The 24,163-nt window shown below is 40.1% G+C and overlaps 1 protein-coding gene across 16 annotated transcripts in view; it reads right to left on the reverse strand.

Annotated features, from left to right (window-relative positions):
• The window catches only part of NFIB (nuclear factor I B), a 307,373-nt gene that overhangs the window by 24,455 nt on the left and 258,755 nt on the right, over window positions 1-24,163 (reverse strand). For 6 of the 16 annotated variants that reach the window (XM_081176528.1, XM_081176519.1, XM_081176534.1 and 3 more), the window contains exons 9-10: window positions 12,420-12,585; window positions 8,804-8,886 (exon numbers count right to left, since the gene is read on the reverse strand). The exons of 4 other annotated variants lie outside the window; for them this stretch is intronic. In XM_081176528.1, coding sequence (XP_081032654.1) covers window positions 8,804-8,886; window positions 12,420-12,585 — 249 coding nt within the window. The remainder of the gene's footprint in view (window positions 1-8,803; window positions 8,887-12,419; window positions 12,586-24,163) is intronic. 6 more of the 16 variants (XM_081176529.1, XM_081176527.1, XM_081176520.1 and 3 more) reach the window with 2 other exon arrangements.

The raw sequence follows: 24,163 nt of genomic DNA on the forward strand, positions 1-24,163 counted from the left end.
TCACATTGACCTTGCTATGCCTGTCATGGGGTTGTCTGCTTTGGGGCAGGGGCCTGGTATGAATTTTTCCATTTGGCTGATTGGCCGGTGCCATTTTGTTTTTTGCCTACTGCGTAGCAAATCGTCACAGCTTGTAAGGTTGCGGTTAGGCACTGTTTAAATTTGGTTGGTGGAGAGGGTATGGTTGGCTGTGCCTGCCCCTCTAATGCTGCTGTTGCAAGGGTATTCTGTTAAAGGAATCCAGGGGCTTGCCATGCTCTTGTATGAACCCCTGTCAAGGGGCTAGGGCCACGCAAGAGCCCCTGGGAGCATTTGGGGAGAGGTGAGGGCCTGGCACCCAGCTCTATTCTCTCCCCAAAATGTTTTCCCTTCTTGACTTTCGCAGGCTTGCGGATGTCAGTTCTGTTCCTACCTCTAGGTGGGAAGAGAGAGTCGCAAAGCAATGCCTAAGCAACCACTCACATTCTGTAATCAATAAAGTTGTGGCCAAAAAATTATGCCAAAAACCTTAAACAAAAATTCTGTGTGAATTGTGTTTTATTTGAGGGTGGCTTGGGGACCTCGACACGCAGCTGTTGTTCTGCTTCTGGAAGACACTGTAGCTAAGAGTGCTGAGCAAACAGAAATCAAAATAGGTGAGAAACCTGAAATCATGGTTTGCCTGATAGCTGAAAACTCAAGCCATGCTTTGTGTTCTGAATTATAGTTTGGGGGGGGGGTTGGCACAAAATATGACTAGACCCTTAACTAAATATGTCAAAAGCTTTTAAAGCAAAACTTTAGAAACTAGTACAAAACCTTTATATTGATTAGAAAGTGTGTCAATATACTGGCCTTATTAAATAATTTCAGATCCTCCTACCAATAACTATGATAAATAATACACGTGTAATAGGATCTGAATGGTATGGTAATGGTATGGCCTATGGTAATTTAAGAAAACTGCAAAGCTTGTAATATTTGCCACCAGTAATATACTTTGCATACAAATACTTTTAAGTATAAAAATAAATGTGCAATTGCACACATGCCAGTAAGACGGCCACCTTAACCTAAGAATATAAAAATTATACATACACACCCACAGAGGACCTAATCCAAAGATACATGCAGTAATAACTTGCCTGCATGTAAATTGCTATTCTAAATGCATGCACCAACTGGCACCTATTCATTCAACATATAACAGATGTGATTTATTTATTTTTTAAGATGATGGTCACCATTGTGAAGGGCCATTTTATAGGGCCAACTCCCTAGGTAAATATGTACAGGATTGCAGGAACTGAGCTGCACAGGTTGATTTCTAATGCAACATTGGGAATTGCAATCACAGTCCCAAGTACCAGAAGCAAATATCAGCTGCAACTCTCTTGCTGGATCAAGACACAAGCATTTTAAGTTGGATACTATTGGGCTGCAGGGGAGCTGGAAGTTGGGCAGCAGGCAACTCTTTGGATCCCAATCTAATTTTCATATAATGCTATTTAAACTAAGGTTACCAGAATTTTCAATGAATCCAGAGACACTTTTCAACTTCAGTGGATTTTGTATGGGGACTGATTTGTAAATCTGGGGACTGTCCCCGGGAAACAGGGACGTCTTAATTGAAACTCACCCACCCCATTTTTAGTATTGTATTTTTTAAAAAATTACAAACCTACAACTAATTTTCTTAAACACATCATGTATCATTTAATATTATTCTCCCACGTCTTAACAAAGTTTCTAAGGCTAATATTCCTTCCACACCTCTTTGTTCAGCAGCTTACGTAAATATATATATGGAAAAGGCAGCAAGTGATATGAGACCAAGCTTTGCTTTTTGTTGACTGAGGAAGGCTATAAACATATGCATATTGTCATTGTTTTGAGTGAAACTTCCTTTAAATGTGTTTCCTTTCCAACAAGAGTATGTGAAATGTGACCTCTTATCCATTTGCATGTGTCTCTGACAGTCATGTGACTAGGTTTTACGTCAAACTGTCAATTATGATAAGAGACACAATGTGAACAGCCTAAGCGTCGATAACTTGTTTCCTAAATCTATTAAAGCTTTGTTGGAGAAAAATCTCTAGTGCCTTTTCAGTCTTTGCCTGACAATATTAAGTCCATAGACAGTGTCTGCAATTATTGTTTCAGCTTCCTCATATATGATTTGAATAAAGAAGATTTATTCCACTATTATTGGAATCATGTAAAAGCCAAAAGATGTGTCTTGAGCTACAACTTCCTGCTGGAATGGCTGCTGTGAAATGCCAATCTGGCGTGCGAGATTTGTAGTTTTCTTTAACTACATCTCATATTGTTGGGTTGGTGCAAAGGGGGGGGGGGGCAAGCCTGCCTAAAGGTAATTCTATGTACCCCTATATATATCTACAAACTCAGAGTCCAAGCACTGGTAAAAACCCATACCTTAATGTTATGTAGTGCTATGGTATTAAGAATGTATCAGTAACTGGACCAACACCAGCACATAGAAGACTAACATTTTAAATATGATAAATAATTCTCTTCTGCTTTCACTTCCCCAGGCTTTTTAATTAGGTATATTGTCTCTGTAATATCGTCCTGCCCATAAGAAATTAGAATTATAACATTTAGGTAGTGAAAATGTACTTGCCTTGGTGGAAAGGTGATCTATTACAAAGCATTTTAAAACTTTAATAAATATTTAAGTTTCACATCATTTCCTAGCCCATTCTAGTGAAAAGTTTTTTTAAAAAAAACAGCAGTTGATAAATCAGGGGAATATACAATTCCAGTTTCTTTTTTACAAACTATTAAACATTTGAAATCCTGGCTATAACGCCAGCCAATGGTATGAGTTGGAAAAGAGCCTGTTCATTAGCAAAAGTTTCACTTCAGATCATTAAAAGTTCAGCCCCCGACCCCAGAACTCTTTCTGCAATGATCTGTCTGCCGCAAAACCTTCTCTACCTTTGTAGGAGATTCTGAGATAAGCTCCAAGGTATAAATCTTTATTTACAACAAGTTGACAACGAGTCATGTTGAGCTCAACCATTGCCCTACACCAGGGGTGGCCAACTCCCAAGAGACTGTGATCTGCTCACAGAGTTAAAAACTGGCAGTGATCTACCCCCTTCAGGTCAAAGGGGTTCAGGGTTCAGGTCAAAGTTGTTGAGCTTTTTTTTAGGAAGGAAAGCCCTGGGGTTTTTTTTGGGGGGGGGGGTTTCAAGGTCAAAGTTGGACGTGCCTGTCCTATGCAAACTGAAAGTATACCATAGAACCACCCTTCCTGGTTTGGTGCCCACCAATTGTTGTTATTGTTCTTGGAGTGCAACTATCATCTCAGAGCAATGGTGATGTCGGCTGGGGCTCAGGGGACTTGCAGTGAAGACTTCAGGAGCGTGCCCATTTGAGGAAGGCTGCCCTAGGAAAGCTAAGAAAAGGCAGACAAGGTATCTGCCAGTCATCTCATTATGGAACCCTTTGCAGCTTCTATAGAACCAGAAGCTCCTTGATGCATTACTCTTTGATTAACAACATCAAGGTCAGGTGGCAAAACTAAGGACTAAGAATCTTTGCTCTTTAACCATGAACAAAGAAGAAAACAAAGTGAAGGAAATGAATCCAGAGTAATCCATTGATTACCAATATTAACAATTTCATCTGCGCCGCAATTGACTCAAAGTGGTCGTCTACATTATTTAGTTATAGAAGTATTTACATACAGCCCTCCCACAAAACACCAGGGCAGTGTATAGCAATTTTTTATTTTTTAAAAAAATGGTTAAAAGCAATGCACAGCAATTATTGAAATGGACTCTTAATCTGAAGGTTGTGGGTTTGAGCCCCATGCTGGAAAACAAATTCCTGCATGGCAAGGGGTTTGACTAGACAACCCTCAAGGTCCCTTCCAACTCTACAATTCTATGACTGGCTACTCAATAAAAAAAATAAAAAAATCAGCAGCTGCATAGCCCTATCAGCATTAAAAAAAAAAATCTGTGTTTAAATTTTTTTTAAGATTTATTATGCTATTGTTTCTTTAGCATGGAAATATTTAGCAATTTAAAGTAGCTAGGAGCCAATGTGTGACCACCACAGAAAAAGGAATGGTTAGATTTATGATTCCTAATAATAACCCTGACTTTGTAGCTATCCGCATATTAAGTTACATGTTTAATAACATGCATCTCATAGTGTCCTGGTCTGTAAATTAAAATCTATATGTCATATTGCTTCCCCATGCACATGAGCTCTCAAAATTATATTTATAATGCTCCCATCGATGGAAACATTCCAGCAACTTTCAGTAATAAATTGCTTCATTGGAAATTCCACCAAACTATTATTTTTTTGAAGAGACTATTTTTAAGGAGAATCGTCAACTATACAAGCAGCCTAAATTTATGGTCATTACTACAATTTATATAGGCTATGTTATGTTACTTAATAATAAAAAAGCACTCAAGAATAAACGTCAATACCTCTCATAACCTGAGAGAATAAATCTCTCCAATGGCTCCTCCTGTGAAACACAGAATGTACCTGTGACAATATTTATTCCTAAGGGGTCAAAGTATATTAAAAGGAATGGTGAATGTTTAAAACACCTCTCTGGAACTAAAACCATTGGCTTTCTAATTTAGAATTTCTCTCAACTAATATAAAATGATTGATTGCCTTTATTTCATGTACCCCTTGATTTTTCTATTCATTCATCACGGCCTACTTTAAACCAAATGCATTTAGGACCTGCCACAGGAAAAGTGGTCTCTTTTAAATTGTTGTAAAGTAATGAAAGGACACAGTAAATCAATCTTATTTCTGCCTTACCAAAGCATAACCTTTACTCTGTCCAAGTAATTTAGGCAATTTCTGCATGTGTGCTTTACCTTGCCCCATCACACACAAGACAATAACATTATATGCATTGTCATTTCCGAGACAATTTTAGGAGTAAGAGCCATATATCAAATAAGTACAGTCATACCTCGGAAGCTGAACGGAATCCGTTCCAGAAGTCCGTTCAACTTCCAAAACGTTTGGAAACCAAGCCATGGCTTCCAATTGGCTGCAAGAAGTTCCTGCAGCCAATCGGAAGCTGGATTAGATGTCTGGGTTCCAAATAAATTTTGCAAACTGGAATTCACTCCTGGGTTTGCAGTGTTCGGGGGCCAAAATGTTCGACTCACAAGGCGTTTGGGATCCAAGGTATGACTGCAGTTGGAAATCCTATTTTTTTAATATGCCTATAGCTTTCTAATTGCAGCATCTTATTTCTACAAAGCAGCCACAAATGTAACCTATTTCCTAATTAAGTATCTTTAAGAACCCAAGAATTACCGTACTTTTCCGTGTATAAGACCAGGTTTCGGTTTTTTTACTTTAAAATAAGGTTAAAAATCTGGGTGCATCTTATACACGGATAGTGCATGTGCCCATTTTCTAAATTTGGGGTCCCCAAAAGTAAGGGGGTATCTTATACATGGGGGCATCTTATACACTGAAAAATACGGTGTTTTCCTAGATTAGACCATGATCCTTTCACTTGTTGCATTTAGCAATGTTCAACCTGAAACTCGCAAAGAAGTCAGGATAGCCAAGGTCATTCCCTTTCACAGGTGCTTGCCATGGGTGTGTGACATCATGCGCTGGGAGGAGGCTGAGCGCGGAGCCCAGGGCAGCAGTTTCAATTGCCAGTAGCTCCTCCTCCCTTGCGCTCAGGAGGAGCCGGCCACTGAAGCCACCCTGAACTCAGCCCCTTAACAATGAGATGGCCCAGACCCCTCCCAGCAGATATTTTTTTGGGGGGAGAAGACACCTCAGCTCCATAGAGTTGGCATCCTTGTTCCCTATAGTTTGTTGACAGCCTCTAGTACTCAGTACTAAACTGCTTCAGAACATCAGCTCTTGATAGACCTATGCTCCATGCATTTGTTTATTCCTATATAGTCACTGTGTTTGTGACCATTATCATATACTGGGGCAAAAAGTTGTACACAAAAGTACACCTAAACATATAATTAATTACAGAATGGGGGGGGGGAGGAAATGGCAAAATACCCTTTCACTATTTTTTTACTACCTCACATCTCCTCTCCAACTGCAGTTACATTTAAATAATAATAAAAAGAAAATATTCCAAGCTCTCATTCTACACAATGAAGAATATTTGGGATTGCAGGGGGCTATTGCCCCACTTCACATACTTACCTGATGATCCATCTGTGTGGTAGAGTGGGAATGGGGGCCCTTCCACCTATATGCACCTAATGTGATGTAACCAGTTTCCTACATAAAACCTCTAATCTGCACATTCATCCCACCTTAAAGAGATGGTAAAAATCAGACCATTGCGCATATGGGATTCCAAGTGGCATGTTCACATCACAAGCTATTTTAGGAGCCTGGTGGAAGATAAAACAGGGAGCCTATTCCTGTACTGTGCAAATAGATGATTGCCTGGGTCTAGGATCTATACAGTGGAACCTTGGTTCTCGAACTTAATCCATTCCGGGAGTCTGTTTGATTCCTGAAACCACTGGAAAAACCAAAACACGGCTTCCAATTGCCTGCAGGAGCTTTCTGCACTCAATCAGAAGCTGTGGAAGCTGCTTCGGATGTTCAGCTTCTGAAAAACATTCGCAAACCGGAACACTTATTTTGTTCCAATTTGTTCGGGAGCCAAGCCATTCAGGAACCAAGGTACCACTGTAATGGGCTTTTTCAACTCTCAACAAATTCATACCCATTAAAGAGTAATACTTTATGAAACTCTCCAGCTCTTTCTCCTAACTTTACCTTACAGGAATATATTTCTGCATGAAGATACAGACACATTTATAGCATTTTCTTAATGTCTTGATATTGAATTGTATCTCGTTGTGTGCCTCTACCAGTGGAATTCTTTTTTATCGGGCAAAATTTCACTTGAGTGGAAAGGGGTGGGATACTATTTTTGTTAACACCACATGCCCTCTGCAACCTCCTGCTGAACCCCAAAATCTGCTCTGGAGGGCTGGGGTACTTTTGAAACAGCTGACTCTGCAATTTGCATTTACAAAAGGGTGATATGCAAAAATCACACACATCACACATACACACCCTTTCTGATTATGAAAGCCAACAAAATTAATGCTTTGTCAAAGAGCCTTCCACTGATAGAGGGACACAGTCGTATACAACCCAATCTATGAAAAAGACCATTTTTAAAAATAAATAAATAAATCAGAAAACGTATTGAGCAAACATGGAGTTTGTAGCATGAGGACTGCCAATCTGCGACGAGCTTATTTGCATATATTGTTAAGATTGCTAGAGAGTACCAAGGAATGTGGAATCGTTTTGCTCCCTTTCTTAATAGATGGAAGGGCAAAACAGTCCTAACGAGGGACTGGGACATATTGGAGCGTTGCCAGCTTGTGCCACATAGGGTGCAAAATTGGGGAGTGTGGTTTTTCTTCTTCAGTTTTGCTGCGCCATCCAGAAGCTGGCGCAGCAAAGCGAGGCCAAATGGTCTCCGAATAACTAACTGACTCAAGACACAGAAGATACATACATGGCTGGCCCTTCTAACATTCTGTTTGAGGGGGCCTTATGCTTCATTCTGCCAGCATAAACTCTGGTGCTGGTAGCAAGCAAAATCCTCTCAAGAAGCAGAGATCAGGGCTTTGGACTGCAGCCTAACATAGCTTAAAGAAAGTCAATACTGCAGTTCCATTAGATTTCTTAAATCCAGTGTAGGAAAGAGTGTGTGTTTTTTTGTTTAGAAAGGAAAGTATGTACATAAAATCAAGGGACTGCATACGGGTCGAATTATAAGCATAATATCAGAAACTTTAAATAGTTGGTTTGAAATAGCCAATCATTATTTGGTATTTTCTCTTTGCAGATGTTTTCAGTGAAGTCTCACTGGTAAAGAACAAGAAAGCCTTTGTTGTGCATCAGCTATTATGTGTGAAGTTTCACTGAATTCTGCATAAGGTATATGTATAATGCCACTCGGGCCTCGGTGGTTAAGGTGCAATTTCCAGATGCAACAGTCTAACTGTATCACCATACAAAGAATGTATGCATAGGCAACATTAGGCTTCAGAACTGTGTAAGTTGTAAAAACAGCCTCTTGCATCATCATGAAGCACATTTTAATTCTGACGCTTCAGAATTTAGTTTTCTTCTATGCCTAACTAGCAGTATGGCAGTATTGCATGCCCCTACTATTAATTGGTGGTGGGCTGGGTTGTTTTATTAGCCACTATTAATCTCAGCTGTCATTTTGGACGAACAATTTATTTTCATTAAATTTACAGCATCAATGAGGTGTGAAATCTAAAATGCTACTTGAAATGTAAATGATGTAAAAGAAATTGGAACAAAAAGGAGCTTGCGTCACAGTAAAATCAACAATACACTGCGAATGTATTAATCTAGGAATGATGATGTTCTGCAATTGAATTTTATTGTATTGTTATTCTTTCAAAACTATAAATGTATACATTCAAATATCAAACGATATCAGATAGCTGGAGAATCAACTATTGTATTGCTTAATCCTACTTAATTCTGACTAGTAGTACTGCTTCTTCACAGAGGCATTCATATATATTCAACTTCCAGGAGTTTAGAAATAACGCAACTGAAAGATTCACCGTGGAAAAGCCTTTATAGAACCCTACGGAAGCATCTTGTAGTTATCCAAATATTGCAATACAAATAGGTTTTGTTTAAGGGTACTCATCCTGTACTAGTTTTAAGGTCAATGGCGACATGGATGCAGGGACTTATTGCAAATACTCATCTTTTTACTGTTTATACCTATGTGAAACTTGCCCACCTGTTGTTGGTGTAGAAAAGAAGGGTCTCTTGGACTTAGTCCCACATATCGATTGGCTTGGGATGTGCCTGAGGCTGTGTAGGCTGATTAAGGAAGAACAAAACAGATTGATGAAGATAGACACCTATCCATTTCTACCCTGTATAATTTAAACACGAGAAATTCAGAGTTACGAAGAACGAATTTGACTAAGGGATAGGGTTTTATAACACCTATGGACTTCAATGGAATCTGAATGAAGGCAGGGCTACCTTCCTTGCCAGTGACAATTTCTCTACATGATACAAGTTTGTTGTGTGTGTTTTTACCAGCTCACTTTAAGAGACGTGCAGCCAGATGCTCATTCAATGCAGTCACATAAACAACAAAATTCAGAGACTAACAATTTGCTACAGTAGAATGAGGTTTATTTGTAGTGCCACTCAGATTTAGAACATAACCGAGCTAAGGCCAGTGCTATTTTTCCTAGAAAAAGAGGGAATGTCTCCCTTGTTCTCTTAGAATGGCAATAGCTCCCACCTGAGAGGTGCTGGAACTGAGTTCCACTCAGTGGCGTAGCGTGGGGGGTGCAGGGGGGGCCGGCCGCACCGGGCGCAACATCTGGGGGTTAGGGTTTAGGGGCGCAAATCCACGGGTTAGGGAGCGCAAATCCATGGGTTAGGGGGCGCAAATTACTTGCCTTGCCCCGGGTGCTGACAACCCACGCTACGCCACTGGTTCCACTGAGTTCCAGCTGATTAAAAGCCCTGGCTAAGGCTATTTTTTAAAATGAGTTGTCCCCCCCCCCTTTTCTAAAGGGAGATATAGGAATCCCTCTTCTGGAAGTTAATATAAGCAGCATCTACTTATTATACGAATACTGTATTTAAAATGTTCGCGCTTTGTACACCGGAAAACTGTGGAGCAAATGTATTTAGTGTAAGTTCTAGAAAACTGACCTATAATGTAGAAGCTCCTAAAACATTTTCCCCCCATGTGTGTGGTTAATGGAATGATTCACCTTTCCCCTGTAGGTTACCTTTTGAATTGAAAATAGTTGTGTGTTGACTGAAAGTCATTAACTTCTGACTGTGTCAAAAGAAGTGGGTTGTTTTACTCTGACTCCTAGTTTGAAAATATCTACATTACCTGAATCAATTTCATAGTAAGGTGATATTAACTTCCTACTGCCAATGGCCTAAAGAACAAATAGATAAGCACTAAAGGATCGATTTAAATGGTATTATATTTCTATTTAAAACAAACAAACAAATGGCGTCTTATTTATTTCCTTTTAAAAGAACATTTTACTGAATAACCAACATAAAAATGGATTACATGTTTACATGTAAAGTGATATTTCTATGAAGAAGGAACACGTGTTATTCCATATAATTTCAGCAAAAGTAGTTTTTACTTGTGAAATGTTGTGTAAAGCCATTTAAATCAGCTTTGGTACACACTGATCAGGATAAAGATATATAACTAGGAATAGGTAACAGCACTGTGAATTATCTTAATGTCACATTTTGGTGACACTTTTATCTTTTGGCCAATTCTAATTCATTAGAAATAAAATTGAAAGCATCTCTTTGGAAAGTATTATAGATCAGCCAATCCCAGATGCATAGAAGAAATTCTTCCATGGTGCGTATTATTCTATGTAGTTTTTAACAAGGCTTAAATAGAAGTGGTCAAATCTTTTACATTTTTTTCCTGGTGAAATGTTAAGATTAAAGAACCATCTATTCACAGCCAGTAATACATTTTAGATATGTAAAACTGCTTTAATATTTAATGTTGAAATAAATGCAATTTTCATGCACAAATGGAATCCATTTGTGCATACCTTTGCTCTTTATGCACAAAGGGAATGTTGCTAACACAATGTTCGCCATGTGTTAATCATATCCTTTCTCAAAGACCTAAAGTATGATCCTGAAAGAAATGCACCTGCGATGTGTATGTGATGGGTTCCCTTGCGTCCTTAAACACTATTTAAGCTTTTAATATTTCGTGACTGCTTAACTAGTGCCATATTGCTTGGAAGGCACATGAGATATAATGAAACAACTAATACTCAGAGTCAAATCTGAAGCTCTAGTTTCATTCCATTCTTAAGGGTAGAATAAGAATAGATAATTAAAAACTTCTTTACTGTTCAAGAATTGTGCACGCTTAAGAAATCAGAAGAGATTACAACACTATTAATTGCTGTATTTTTCCGTGTATAAGACGCTCCCATGTATAAGACGTGCCCTATTTTGGGGGGCTCCTAATTAAGAAAACACCCCTTAGCACTACCCGTGTATAAGACGAGCCCCAATTTTAACCCTAATTTTGGGGTAAAAAAACCTAGTCTTATACACGGAAAAATACAGTAATTCATTAATTAGTAGGTAATGACTTCTGCTTCTGCTAACAGTGCAATCCGATGAAAGTCCACTCAAAAACACTGCTGAGTTCAATGGGATTGTCTGTCTGTGTGGTGTTTTTATTACAGTTGCAATGTTGAATTTCAGACTAACGTGGAGGTTAATGTAGAACCACAATGTGTTAGAACAGTTACATGGAAACTGCCAAGATGCACTTTGAGGTAGTGGGGACTTCATGTGACATCCATAATGTAAGCAAATAATGCATGGCTTGGCCTGTGTGCAAAATTCTCATGCCACTAACCACACATTCCTGGTGGACACTGGTGCCAGGAGCATTTCATTCCACGGGACAACCTAACTGGCGACCACTTAATTGCAGCAACTGGGTGGCTACCATGGCCTATAGAAGTTCCCAGGCCTCTCCTTGTGGCTGCTGTATTCCTGTAAGTGGCTCTAACAGTTGATAGGCCCTGCATGTCTATGTCTGCAATTCCATTGAAGGCTATAGGGTAATTATATGGGCTTGTATTCAACTAAATCATTACACGTGTGGAACTTCTACTCACCTCACTTTCGCGCACACCCTCCAACATCTGCTCTAGAGGTTTGGGAGAACCCCCAGAGCAACTGGAGGGGGGCTGCATGTGAAAATTGTTCCGTGTGTGCAATTGTGTAGCTGGATACAACCCATGGTACTCAACATAGCGAATTAGCAAATGCAAAACTTTCAAACTCTCGTTAAATATAGTTAACCCACATAGATTTTTCAGTATCAGCTCTAATGAATTAAAATGCTTAGGTTAATTGAGGATCATGTGTCTGATTAAGTATGTTTTGGATGAAAGCTCACTTGGGAGGAATCAGATGAATCTCTTTCTTTCCTGTCTGTCTCACTCCCTTTTTGGATTCCAGGTGTTGGCAAATTTAAAAAGCTTCCAATCCGAGTATGCTTCTCAATGTCACGAGAATGTCCATCTTTAAATTAATAATCAAGCTTTCATTCTCTCCTGGCAATTGATGCTCAGATTAGTTTGATTTCCTGCCCTGAGATTGTGATTGCCGTGTCACAAATGTCATACAATAACTTGAATTATTATAACTGTACAGAGTAAATGTATTGTCAGTGTCCTTTATTATCAGACTTTGAGCATCTGCCTGGTCAAATAGGAGGAAAAGGCACCTATATTGGCCTTAATTTGAAATGGTTTTGATTTATTTATTTTTGATGGACAGCGTTTGTTTCCTAGAAAAATACTTACTGGTTGCTGTAGGTGAAGATGCCTCACCTTCAGTGGATGTAATGATGGGTTTAGTGTCTGTCATGGTCAGGGTCACAGGCCGCACCGTACTGTGATGGGGAGAGGGTGCCAAAACTGGAGTAAAATGGCCAGGCATTTTCCCTACTACTTGACCACTGTTGTTAGGCTACAAAACAAAACCAGAAGAACGCCTTGTGAAATATACATGTAATGCTCAAGAGAGCGATCTACTTTAGGGTTTTCCAGAACCCCAATGCTGTCGTGTGTCACTTTGATATCTATATCCAGCGCCGAGGGCCTTCTGGTGGTTCCCTCCCTGAGAAAAGCTAGGTTACAGGGAACCCGGCAGAGGGCCTTCTCGGTGGTGGCGCCCGCCCTGTGGAACGCCCTCCCATCAGATGTCAAGGAAATAAACAACTATCTGACTTTTAGAAGACATCTGAAGGCAGTCCTGTTTAGGGAAGTTTTTAATGTTTGATTGTGCTTTAAATTCTGTTGGGGTATAAGTAATAGTAATTATTATTATTCTTATCTCTGCAAAGGAAAGAAGATTTAGGGATTTGTGATCCTCATGAAGGTAATATTTCCAAGAGCCTATTTACCTTATAAGAAACTCACTAGTGAAGGTCATTATTCTATCTGACTGAAGTGCTACTGATGTTGTTATTGTTTTTATTATTATTATTATTATTATTATTATTATTATTATTATTTTAAAAAAGTACAAATTGAGGTCCAGAGGGTGGCAACACAAGAACAGGGCCTTCTCTATCGTGGCTCCCCATTTGTGGAATGCTCTCCCCAGGGATGTTCGCTTGGTCCCTTCATTATATATTTTTGGGCGACAGGTAGAAATGTTCCTCTTTAACCAGACCTTTGGCTGCTTAATATTCTTCAGCCTTTTAAATGTCTCTGTGGGAAGGGAGGGTTATTGTCCCCCCCCCACCGTTTTGCTTTACTTATGTACTTGTTTTTATTCTGTATTTTATTCTGTGAACTGCCCTGAAATCTTATGCGGTAGAGCAGTATATGAATCTAAATAAACGAATATTTCCCCCTGTTATACTTCATGCCTGGATAATTCTAAAGGGTTTAAGGAGGCCACACATATTTATGTGTTTGTTTATTTATTTATCTAGCATGGGGTGGTGGGCATCACAAAGAATTCCCTCAATATGTATCTTAGACATTCCCCCAAAATGTTTCTAACAATGTATTTGAAGTTAAACTGCAGATTGTGAGTTTAATAATTCCTCGCACACTTTTTATTCAGATCACGGCAAGTGATCCTGAGTAAGTATCAAATATTACCTATGTTTAGATATGCAACGGCAATAGTAAAATTCTAGAGGTGCTTCCAGACTCCCACTATTTTGGGGTAGGATTCAGTCAAACGTTGGCAAATTCAGATTGTGCAATTTGGGTTGATTGGGAGGCCTTGCGCAATAAATCTACTCCCCCCCCCCCAAAAAAAAAGATTTAACTGTTTGCAATAAGGGAAGTGGCAGGAAAATGCACTCGAAACTGTGAGATAACATTTGCCTTAACACAACATAATCTAACTTGTCTGTAAACATAACAGAATGAGTGCTCATTAAGGAAACAACTTTCATCTGATCTCCCTGCAAACAAATCAGGATGAATGCTCAATACACAGGTTGTCTAGAAGTGCCCTCTAGATTAACTAAACATAAATTCATTAAGTGGAGAAGGAAACAGGTCTAAAACTAAAATTGGGCTGATAACTAGAGAGTGTTTGGAAGGTGGAAATCTGCATGCTTATTTTGCTATGTAGCAAACAGCCGAAACAATTCAGATATAAAATGAACACACTGCTTCCTCTGCCCTCCAATTTCTTTTCACTTCTCTAGTAATCAGACCAATTTCATAACTGATTGCTTCAGCTATTTGCATCAAAAGGTTACTGAAATATAATTGTAAAATGCCTAAAACCTAGATAGCTCACTGGAAAATGCACTAACTAATCAAGTGGCGTTCAGGAAGCAGAAAAGTGGCTAGATCAAGAACTGTATATAATGACTGGACATGACACAGGAACCAGATACGAGCAAACATAATCCTGATGGGAAGAAGTCGCTGCAGAAAACCTAAGCCCATTTCTGCTACCAGCTGGAAGAGAGATCGTTTATAAATAAACACATGCACACATATGTGAGTGTGCACATACACAGAATTTCATGCACACAGTTCAGCTGTCTTCTTTTTCTTGGACACAACAACAGACTATTTGCAAGTCACATTTAAGCTTTCTCCACGATAGGAGTAGCCCCACAGTTCATGCTGTTGGTTATAAACATCCAGTTTCTCTTTATTTGCTATGGGTTGCCATCTAAACATTTCCCCCCAACAAAGCACTTAGAAAACAAAAACGAATCCAAATTACAAGAAGAAGAAGAAGAAGAAGAAGAAGAAGAAGAAGAAGAAGAAGAAGAAGGAAAGAAAGAAAGAAAGAAGAAGAAGAAATGCTTACTAATATTTTCCTGCTAAATTTGCTGAGACAAATACACTATACCCCAGGCCCACCATCTAGGGAGGGCTCGGGGGGTGAGGGCCCCCAAAAATTATCAAGGAAGGGGCCAAGCCCCCTCAAAATTGCCCGGCAGACATACATGTACACTGCGGGGTGTTCTCACGTCATATGTGCATGGCACAAGCATGTCGTGGGGCATGCTGACATCACATGGCCATGGCCCTCTCAATTGCAGGGGCAAGATGTCACACTTGCCATACCCTTAAATTAGAAAATGCCTTATACTGCATTGGACCACTGATCTATCTAGCTTAGTACTGGAAAGCAGCAACTGTCCAGGATTTCAGGCATAAGATATTCCTTGAAGTGACTTCTGCATGAAACACAGATGGCTCTCCCACTGAGCTATGGCCTTCTCCTTAAGTTAATGCATTAGTTAATATACCTAATATACCAAGTCATACCTTGGTTTTCGAACAGCTTAGCTCTCAAACGTTTTGGCTCCTGAATGCCGTAAACCCAGAAGTGACTATTCCGGTTTGCGAACTATTTTTGGAAGCTGAATGTGCGACGGGCTTCTGCGGCTTCCAATTGGCTGCAGGAGAGCTTCCTGTAGCCAATCTGAAGATGTGCTTTGGTTTCCAAATGTTTTCTGAATGGATTCCGTTTGACTTCCAAGGTACGACAGTATAACTATTTGGGTGATTTCTAAGGCTTTAATTAGCTGTTCCCAAATGTTTGGGGCAATCTAAATCTAGGTATTCACAGCATTTTCTCATTGAAAGTTCCAGAAAATGAAAGCATATGAAAGCATATTAGTATATTCTTACTAATATAACAGTGGATGCTCGGGTTGCGAACGTGATCTGTGCGGGTTGCGATTCAGTGCTTCTGTGCATGCGCAAAGCGCGCTTTAGCGCTTCTGTGTATGTGCAACCACCAAAACCTGGAAATAACCCGTTCCAGTACTTCCAGGTTTCAGTGGTCCGTAACCCGAAAAACGCAACTTGAAGCGTCTGTAACCCGAGGTATGACTGTAACAGAAACACAATGGTAAAAAGAAGTGACTTTAATGAAAAGTATTAATGACAGTGGGGGCTGAAAAGTACAGCAAAAACAAACCAATCCATATTCACAGATGCGAAGTGCTCATCTCAAGTTTAAAATAAATAAACAAATCACTTGTATCTTGGAAAAAGCATCAGGAACTGGTGTCCCTTGGGAATAAATTTATCCCAAAGTTGGTGAGCAGCCACCAAGCCACCTGTCTGCACATGTTTGATTTATGAACTTAGCGTCAAAACAGCAACACAAACAGGTTGTGTATTGACTGCAGAGGTTATGATGAGACACAGAAAATTGAACAGTGAGAGGTGCTATGGTATGGAGGCCCCATGCCTCGTTGCAACTGAATATTATTAGAATGAAATCTTGGGTATACGTAGTTTTTAAATTTACAGTATTTGTTACTGAATAAAACAGCAACATGGGATATTTTCAGAGCAACATTGCAAAGCTACAGCAAGCAAAACAGTGATGAAAACAGCATTACTGAAGTGTGTAAGGCAGGCACATCTTCTATTAATTGGGTTCGTCTCACCTTGTCATGATGAGTGGGCTTGCACGTTCCTATGACCCTTGTGAGTGAAGCCGTTGGGAGTCTCGTACTCCCAGCAGGGTCACCCAAGGTGGTAAGGTCAAAGAGAAGGAGCTAGACAAAGAATGATCCAAGAAGTCCTCAACGGCAGAACAGGCGGAAGATAACAAGAGGTATGTTATAACAGCTGTGAAGGTGGATGAAGGCCACAGCAGATAAGAATCTACCGGTCTCTGGGTGATTTTAATGCAAGAGTTGGGCAAGATTTCGATCAGTGTTCTGGGACTATTGGGAAAGAAGGAATTGACAACAGCAACCAGAATAGAATCTTACTTTTGACTATATGTGCAGCGCACAACCTTGTTATTACCAACACACTCTTTTGAGAACAATAAATTAAAAACATCATGGAGGCATCCTTCGTTGAACCACTGGCACCTCTTAGAATATGTAATTGTCCAACCTTAAGACTGCCGTAATGTGCTCCTTACCGAAGCTATGACGAGTGCCGAACAGATCACTAATTAATATGTTCCATAATGGCTATCAAGATTATACCTCAACGCAGGCTTCAAGGAAGGAAACCAAGGCGCAAAATGAACACTCAAGCCCTTCAAGATCCTATTAAGCAGGATTGCTTCCAAATGACTCTTAAGGACCATATGCTTTTGGAGTGCCCTGATAACATCAAGGAACACTGGACCAAGCTAAAAACATCCATTATTGCAGACTCTGAACAAACCATTGGATACCAAACCTAGAAACACCAGGAATGGTTTGATGAGAATGACAGTGAGATTTAACGCATTATTGACAAGAAAAGGAAGGCGTTTCAGATCTGGCAAAGAGTTAGAAACTGCACCACTAAGAAAAAAACCCTATGCCAATGCTAAGACTGAGGTTCAAAGAAGAACCAGAAAACTAAAGAACACCTGGAGGATAAAAAAGCTCAAGAGATCCAGGACTTAGCCGACACTCATTATGCACAGAGTTTCTTAAAGCCAAAAAACCCATCTATGGGCCAATAAATCATGACATATGCCCCCTACGCTCAACAGATGGTACCACACTTAAAAGATAAAGAAGCACTGGAGAGAACATTACCAGCATCTCCTTAACCACAACTCCCCTGTAGCTGCTGAGGTCCTCTCACAAATTCTGCAAAAACAAATTAGAGATGAGCTTGCAGTATCTCCATATCTGGGAGAGTTGTGTACAGCTATTAACCAAATGAAAAACAACAACGCCAACGATACCTGCCGAAGTCTTCAAAGTGGGCAGAATTGAACTTACACAACAACTTCACAAGCTGATCAAAAAAATCTGGGAGAGAGAGGAGATCCCAGCAGACTTTAGGGATGCCAAAATTATCAATCTCTTTTTTTTAAAAAAAGGTGATAGAATGGATTATGGAAACAATTGAGGCATCTCTTTATTAGCTGCAGCCAGCAAAATTCTTGGAAGGACCTTAGCAAACCGTCTCCTAACAATATCCGAGGCTACTCTTCCTGAATCCCCAAATGGTTTTTGACCTTCTAGGGCAGTGTTTCTCAACCTTGGGTCCCCAGATGTTGTTGGACTACAACTCCCATCACCCCTGAGCTCTGGCCTTGCTAGCTAGGGATGATGGGAGTTGTAGCTCAATAACATCTGGGGAACCCAAGCTTGAGAAAGGCTGTTCTAGGGGGACAGTGGACATGATTTTCACTGTTTGACAGCTTCAAGAAAAATGCAGAAAGAATAACCAAACCCTGTATCATAGCTGTCAACTTTTCCCTTTTCTTGCGAGGAATCCTATTCGGAATAAGGGAATTTACTTTTTAAAAAGGGAAACATTGACAGCTATGCCCTGTATATGGTCTTATTGACCTCACTAAGGCCTTCAACACACTAAATCATAATGCCCTGTGAACTGTCCTTTTGAATATTGGCTGCCCAGATAAATTTGTAAACATCCTTTGGCTCCTCCATTATAATATGACAGCAACAATCGCAGATAACAATGGCTCTCAAAGTGAACTATCACAATGGGATCAGGTGTTAAACATGGTTGTGTTATCACCCCAGTTCTATTATTTTCATTGCCATGGTACTACACTGAGTGCTTGGGGACCAGAACATACGCAGGGAAAGCAAAATGCTTGTTTACAAAGCAATTATACTACCAACCATTACTGTATGATTGTGAAACATGAACCACTTATAAATGTTATCTCCAACTCCTTGAAAAATTCCATCAACGGTGTCTCCGAAAAATTTTTTAGATCACTTGGGAAGACAGGCGAACTAATCCCAGTGTACTGGAAGAAGCAAAGATCACCAGTGTCGAAGCAATGATTCTTCAACATCAACTTTGTTGGACTGGTCATGTAGTGTGGATGCCTGATTATCGTCTTCCAAAGCAACTACTCTATTCTGAAAGTGTAATGCTGGTGGTCAACAAAAGAGGTTTAAAGACTCTCTCAAAGCAAATCTATAAAAAAGTAGTATAAACACTGACAATTGGGAAACACTGGCCTGCGAGCGCTCCAATTGGAGAACAGCCTTTACCGTAGGTGTCATGGGCTTTGAAGATGCTCAAACTCAGGATGAAAAGGAGAAACATGCTAAGAGGAAGGCACATTTGGCAAACCCTCACTATGATCAACTCCCGCCCGGAAACCAATTTCCCCACTTTGGAAGGACGTGTGGATCCAGAATTGGCCTCCACAGTCACTTATGGACTCACTGTTAAGACCATGTTCATGGAAGACAATCTTACTTGGCTACGAGTGATCGCCAAAGAAGAAAGTTTGTTCCTCCCTCCACTTTTCAACATCGTGATGTATCACTATATCACAATGTTTGTCTGGTGATACATCACAATGTTGAAAAGCTGGTATTGCCCAGTCTTACTGCTTGAGCCTCCAGAACCCAAGATGATTCTTCCAAGACTGTGGACTTTTTCCTTCAAAGGGAGTGAAACCTTGCTGAGAACAGACTCTTGGACCAAGGATTGTGACTCTAAATTGTGCTATTGATAAAAATATTAATGAGCAATAATTCAAGGCGGTTACAGTTTTAAATGGGGGGATTGCTTGTGCCATTAGCTGGAATGGCTGAGTACCTCCTTTTCTTTACCGTCACAACTGTGTGTATACATTTATACATTATACATACACATTTATGGTACCTAGGCTCTGGAAAAGTTTGATAACTGCGATAGAAGTCTTTTTCTAATTGCAGCATTGCTATGTGTTCTGTGTATTCACAGAATGTTTTGTAACTCCGAAACATCCACTAGGATTTCCTTTGCAAAACATATTTTTTTAAAAAAATATAAAAAGCAAAGAATGTTTCAAGGAACACATGGGTTAACATTGACAGAATCAACTGCTTCCTTAAGCATTCTGTTACCAAAAAAGCAAGCTCAAATTAATTAAATAGACACAGCTGGAGGCCCACACTATCTGAAACAATGTATCACCTTTTACTGTTCCCAAATGATTATAGTGAACAGAAATTGAATGGCTCATATGGACCCTGGCCCTTTCCAGGCACACCAAGAAAATTAACCCTCTAAATGGCTGAACCGAACCACTTTTAGAGCCTACTACTGATTTGGGAAAGGCAGTATTTGGTCACCCATTTCACAACAGCTGTTGCTTTCAAACAAATAGGATCTGAAACTTCTATACTGCTTGAATACAGTAATTACTGCTTACAATATCTAAGAATTCCAGTGCTTCAAGACATTCAAAATATTTAACACACAGTTCTTTAACTCTGTTAACAAGCTTTGATTCCTATATCATGATTGTAACCTTAAAAAAATTCATATAAAGTTTACTGGGGTCGTCCACTTTGCTACGTGGGAATTGACACAAAGCTGCTATCTTGAAACTTACAACATAATAACATGTAGTAAAATAATTTCACTAAATTCAAAAAGCACCTCTTACGTAAGGAAGTTGCTACCAGCTCCTAGTACCACTCTCTCTGCCATTCTCTTGGCCTCGGTCCCCCATCTTTAATACAAGAATAATATTGGCCTGCCTTATACAGGATTACTGACCAATGATCATGAAGCACTAATACATACTATTTTGACTCATCAATACAAGCCCACATATATGCCCCCACCCCAAAATACTCATCCTGGAGGCAAAGTGTTCTTTTATTCCCTAAATTCATTTGGCACAGCCTCCCCCCTTTTTAAAAAAAAAGAGAGAAAGAAATGTCATTCTTGGATCTCTGGACTGCTTAAAAGGTGCATTTAACCTTACACTAAGAAACCTGCAGAGAGTTTCCCTTGTGGAAATCCCACCTAGCTCTGCATCTTTAAACTGATTTCACTTAAAATATCCAACTGAATACTGTGATTGTCTCACGACAGTGGTACCTTGGTACTCGAACAGCTTGGCTTCCAAACTCGGAAGTAAGTGTTCCGGTTTGTGAACGTTTTTTCAGAAGCTGGACATTTTTCGGAATGGTTTCAGGAGTTGAACGGACTGCCAGAACAGATAAAGTTCGAGAACCAAGGTACCAGTGCAGTGGTAAAGTAATTAGTTTCAAAATTCCTGTTGGCAACGTGATGCACCTTGAATGGTCATCTTAATCTAAATTAGAGTGATACCAAAAAATGTTGAGGAGGGAAAGTTCAATTTTAGGTAAATGCTGCTAGGTTCTTTGTTACCTGAAAAATAGTACTATTATCACAATACATCCCTGAAAACCAAGTGAATGAATATGCTTTGAAGTGGGAAAAGTATAACTGAATTTGAAATTACATTTGTACAGATGTACAGTTTTTATAAACTATGATAACCAAATTTATTTAAAGAAAAATCTGTATGTTACATGTAATGAAGTGTAGTTATCTGGCTGAAAGCATACAATTGCATAGAACAATTCCCTTTGGTTACTGAAACGTCCTATGTGGTTTTTGTTTTCTTTTTGAACAAAGAAAAAAGAATTCTTTCAATTCTACAGCCTACAGATCAAACTCCTAGAATCATTGTGTGCCGAATGACTTTACATGCTGATGCCAATCTTGCAGAATATAACTCCAATGCACTCAGAAATATAATTAAAAAACAAAGCTGTTTGATATAAGGGTGGGCAGAAAGCAGATTGGAATCTACTGGTAGATCAACAGCAATTTCTGCCGCCCAGTTTAACTACTGCAATGACAAGTGACACCCTTAACGTAAATCAGAATGCTGAAATTAAGAAAATTTGGGAGTAACCAGTAATGGATTTATGTGTGAAAGTACTGTTTGCGCAACTCAAATCTGATCTTCTAAGACCAGCAGCTACTCAGAGGCACCACTGAAAAAAGAAAATTCTAAGTATATTTCTTTTGTGGGTAAATCTCAGGGAATAAGTAAACACAAAACAAATCTCACAAGCCTGAAGTCTGTCCTTCCCAATGTTTCATCCAGCCACCAAATTTATCAAAATTCAGAAAAATATCAAAGGTAACAGTGTAGAGTTCATCAACAGTCTGAGATTCAGTAGAGTAAGTATGCCTTTCCTCTGTACAAAACCATCTTGTTGGATCCAAACACTCAATTGCATGAGCAGAAGGAGCTTCTGCTCATGGAATTTCTTTTTCATGAACAGACACTCCGTCCGTCGATGGATAGAATGTCCAGCCCAACACTTGCCAATGAATTTGGCTCATGTTTTCAAGAGGACAATGGTATTAAAATGGGATAGATTTCTTTTCCTTTTATGCTTACCCAACTGGTTAGTGGGCACGTGCTACCACTGGGCTGTAGTTTTCAAGCAACCGTTACCCAAATCTGGGGCATAGTGTGTGAGGGGGGCTGCCAGGGTGACGGCCCTGGGGCCATTTATCTGGGGGGTGCTGGCAGAGCGGCATGAGGAGGACGCAACAGGTATGTGCCCTTATGCCAGCCTCGCAAAGCAGAATGGGCTGGTGTTGTGGTGAGGACTGGGCTGGCATACCTGGCATGCAGGTGCCCACCTTGGGAGCCATGAAGACACACTCTGTTGCTGCCCCAAATCCCAAATCAGAGACAACAGCTTGATAACCAGTGTTGTAATGAGTTAGTAAGTGTATATGGAATTTGCTGCGGTTGAACAGATGTGATATTTTAAACTGTGAAATCCAGGTGGGAACAACAATGCTTCTATCATCTAAAGCAAATGGTTCAACAATGGTGAGGAATTGCTCGGGTAACAGCTAGGCCAATTTACTACTATATTTTGAAAAGGTCTATAGGCTCCTTATACTGATGTGGTCAGCAGGCAGGGGCAGAGGAAGGGGGTGCGGTGGGGTGGGTCGCCCCGGGTGTCACCACTGAGGGGGGTGACAAAATGCCGGGTGGCACTCATCGCGGGGTCTGCAGCGTGCACAAATCATGCATCTCTCCTGGGAGTGACATGGTGGCTTGGGTTCCCACAGGCTCCGTGCTGCCCCAAACGGTCTGCCTGCCGCCTGCCCCTCAGCTGTGGGGTGGCTGAGTGGGAGGAGACAGGCAGACTCCTTGGAGGCCCCACGGAGCGTCCTACCCTGGCTGGCCCCATCCTGCGGGTGGCTGGCCCTGCCCCTGGGTGCAGGGCAGGCGAGCCACCCCAGGCGCCCGATCGGCTTGTTCTGTCGCTGTCATCAGGGGAGCACTTTTAACTGGTATAGTGATTAAAATTGGATAGCTATTAAAAATTACAGTGATACATTTGCTTTGGAGACCTTTTCAGGCATTACAGTGGTACCTCTAGCTAAGAACTTAATGCATTCTGGAGGTCTGTTCTTAACCTGAAACCGTTCTTAACCTGAAGCACCACTTTAGCTAATGGGGACTCCTGCTGCTGCCGTGCCACCGGAGCACGATTTCTGTTCTCATCCTGAAGCAAAGTTCTTAACCTGAAGCACTATTTCTGGGTTAGCGGAGTATGTAACCTGAAGTGTCTATAACCTGAAGTGTCTGTAACCCTAGGTACCATTGTACTGGCAATGTCACATCACCACAACACTTTCACAACCGCACTGCACAGAGCGCTTACAACTGCAAGGGATGTGCTAGAATCTAACAGCTAGGTGGACAATGGACTGTACTGGAAGACCCGAGTAACAGGTAAATGTGAAACTCTTGCATATATTGGAGGGGGGTGGAATCTAGATTACATGAAACCAATGAGCAAGAACTAAGCAGTTATTGAACAAAAAATTGTAATAGAGAAAAGATACTAACATTCCAATAAAGTAGCAATGGGCCAGTTTGCTTGACATTCACAATGGCTAGTTTTGCCCTTGCCATCTTATTCTAATGTGTCTTTATAATGAAAACTTTTTTGAAAAACTTGAAAGCAGGGGATCTTGATATTATACAGGAAGAAAGCTGCCGCTCTCCAAAGTAAATTCTGTTTTAAGTTATTAGTAAATCATTATTTTAATTTGAGATGCTTCCTCTCAAGAAACAATGGTGCTTGAGCGTTATCCCCTTAATTATATCTGTTTCCCAGTATTAAAGAGCGATCAGCTGCTGTCAGCAGAACATCAAAAGGGTATGAAATCAATTATAAAGTTGAAAGTTTTCTTGAAAATCTTAAGTATTATCAATTTACTAATATGTGATAGGTTTAAAAGATTATCTACAAAACTGAAATGTAAGTAAAGCAATCACTAAATAGTTGAAAAATGTACAACAC

This window comes from Podarcis bocagei, assembly GCF_964188305.1.
Source record: "Podarcis bocagei genome assembly, chromosome: 17".
In the NCBI taxonomy this organism is placed as follows: domain Eukaryota; kingdom Metazoa; phylum Chordata; class Lepidosauria; order Squamata; family Lacertidae; genus Podarcis; species Podarcis bocagei.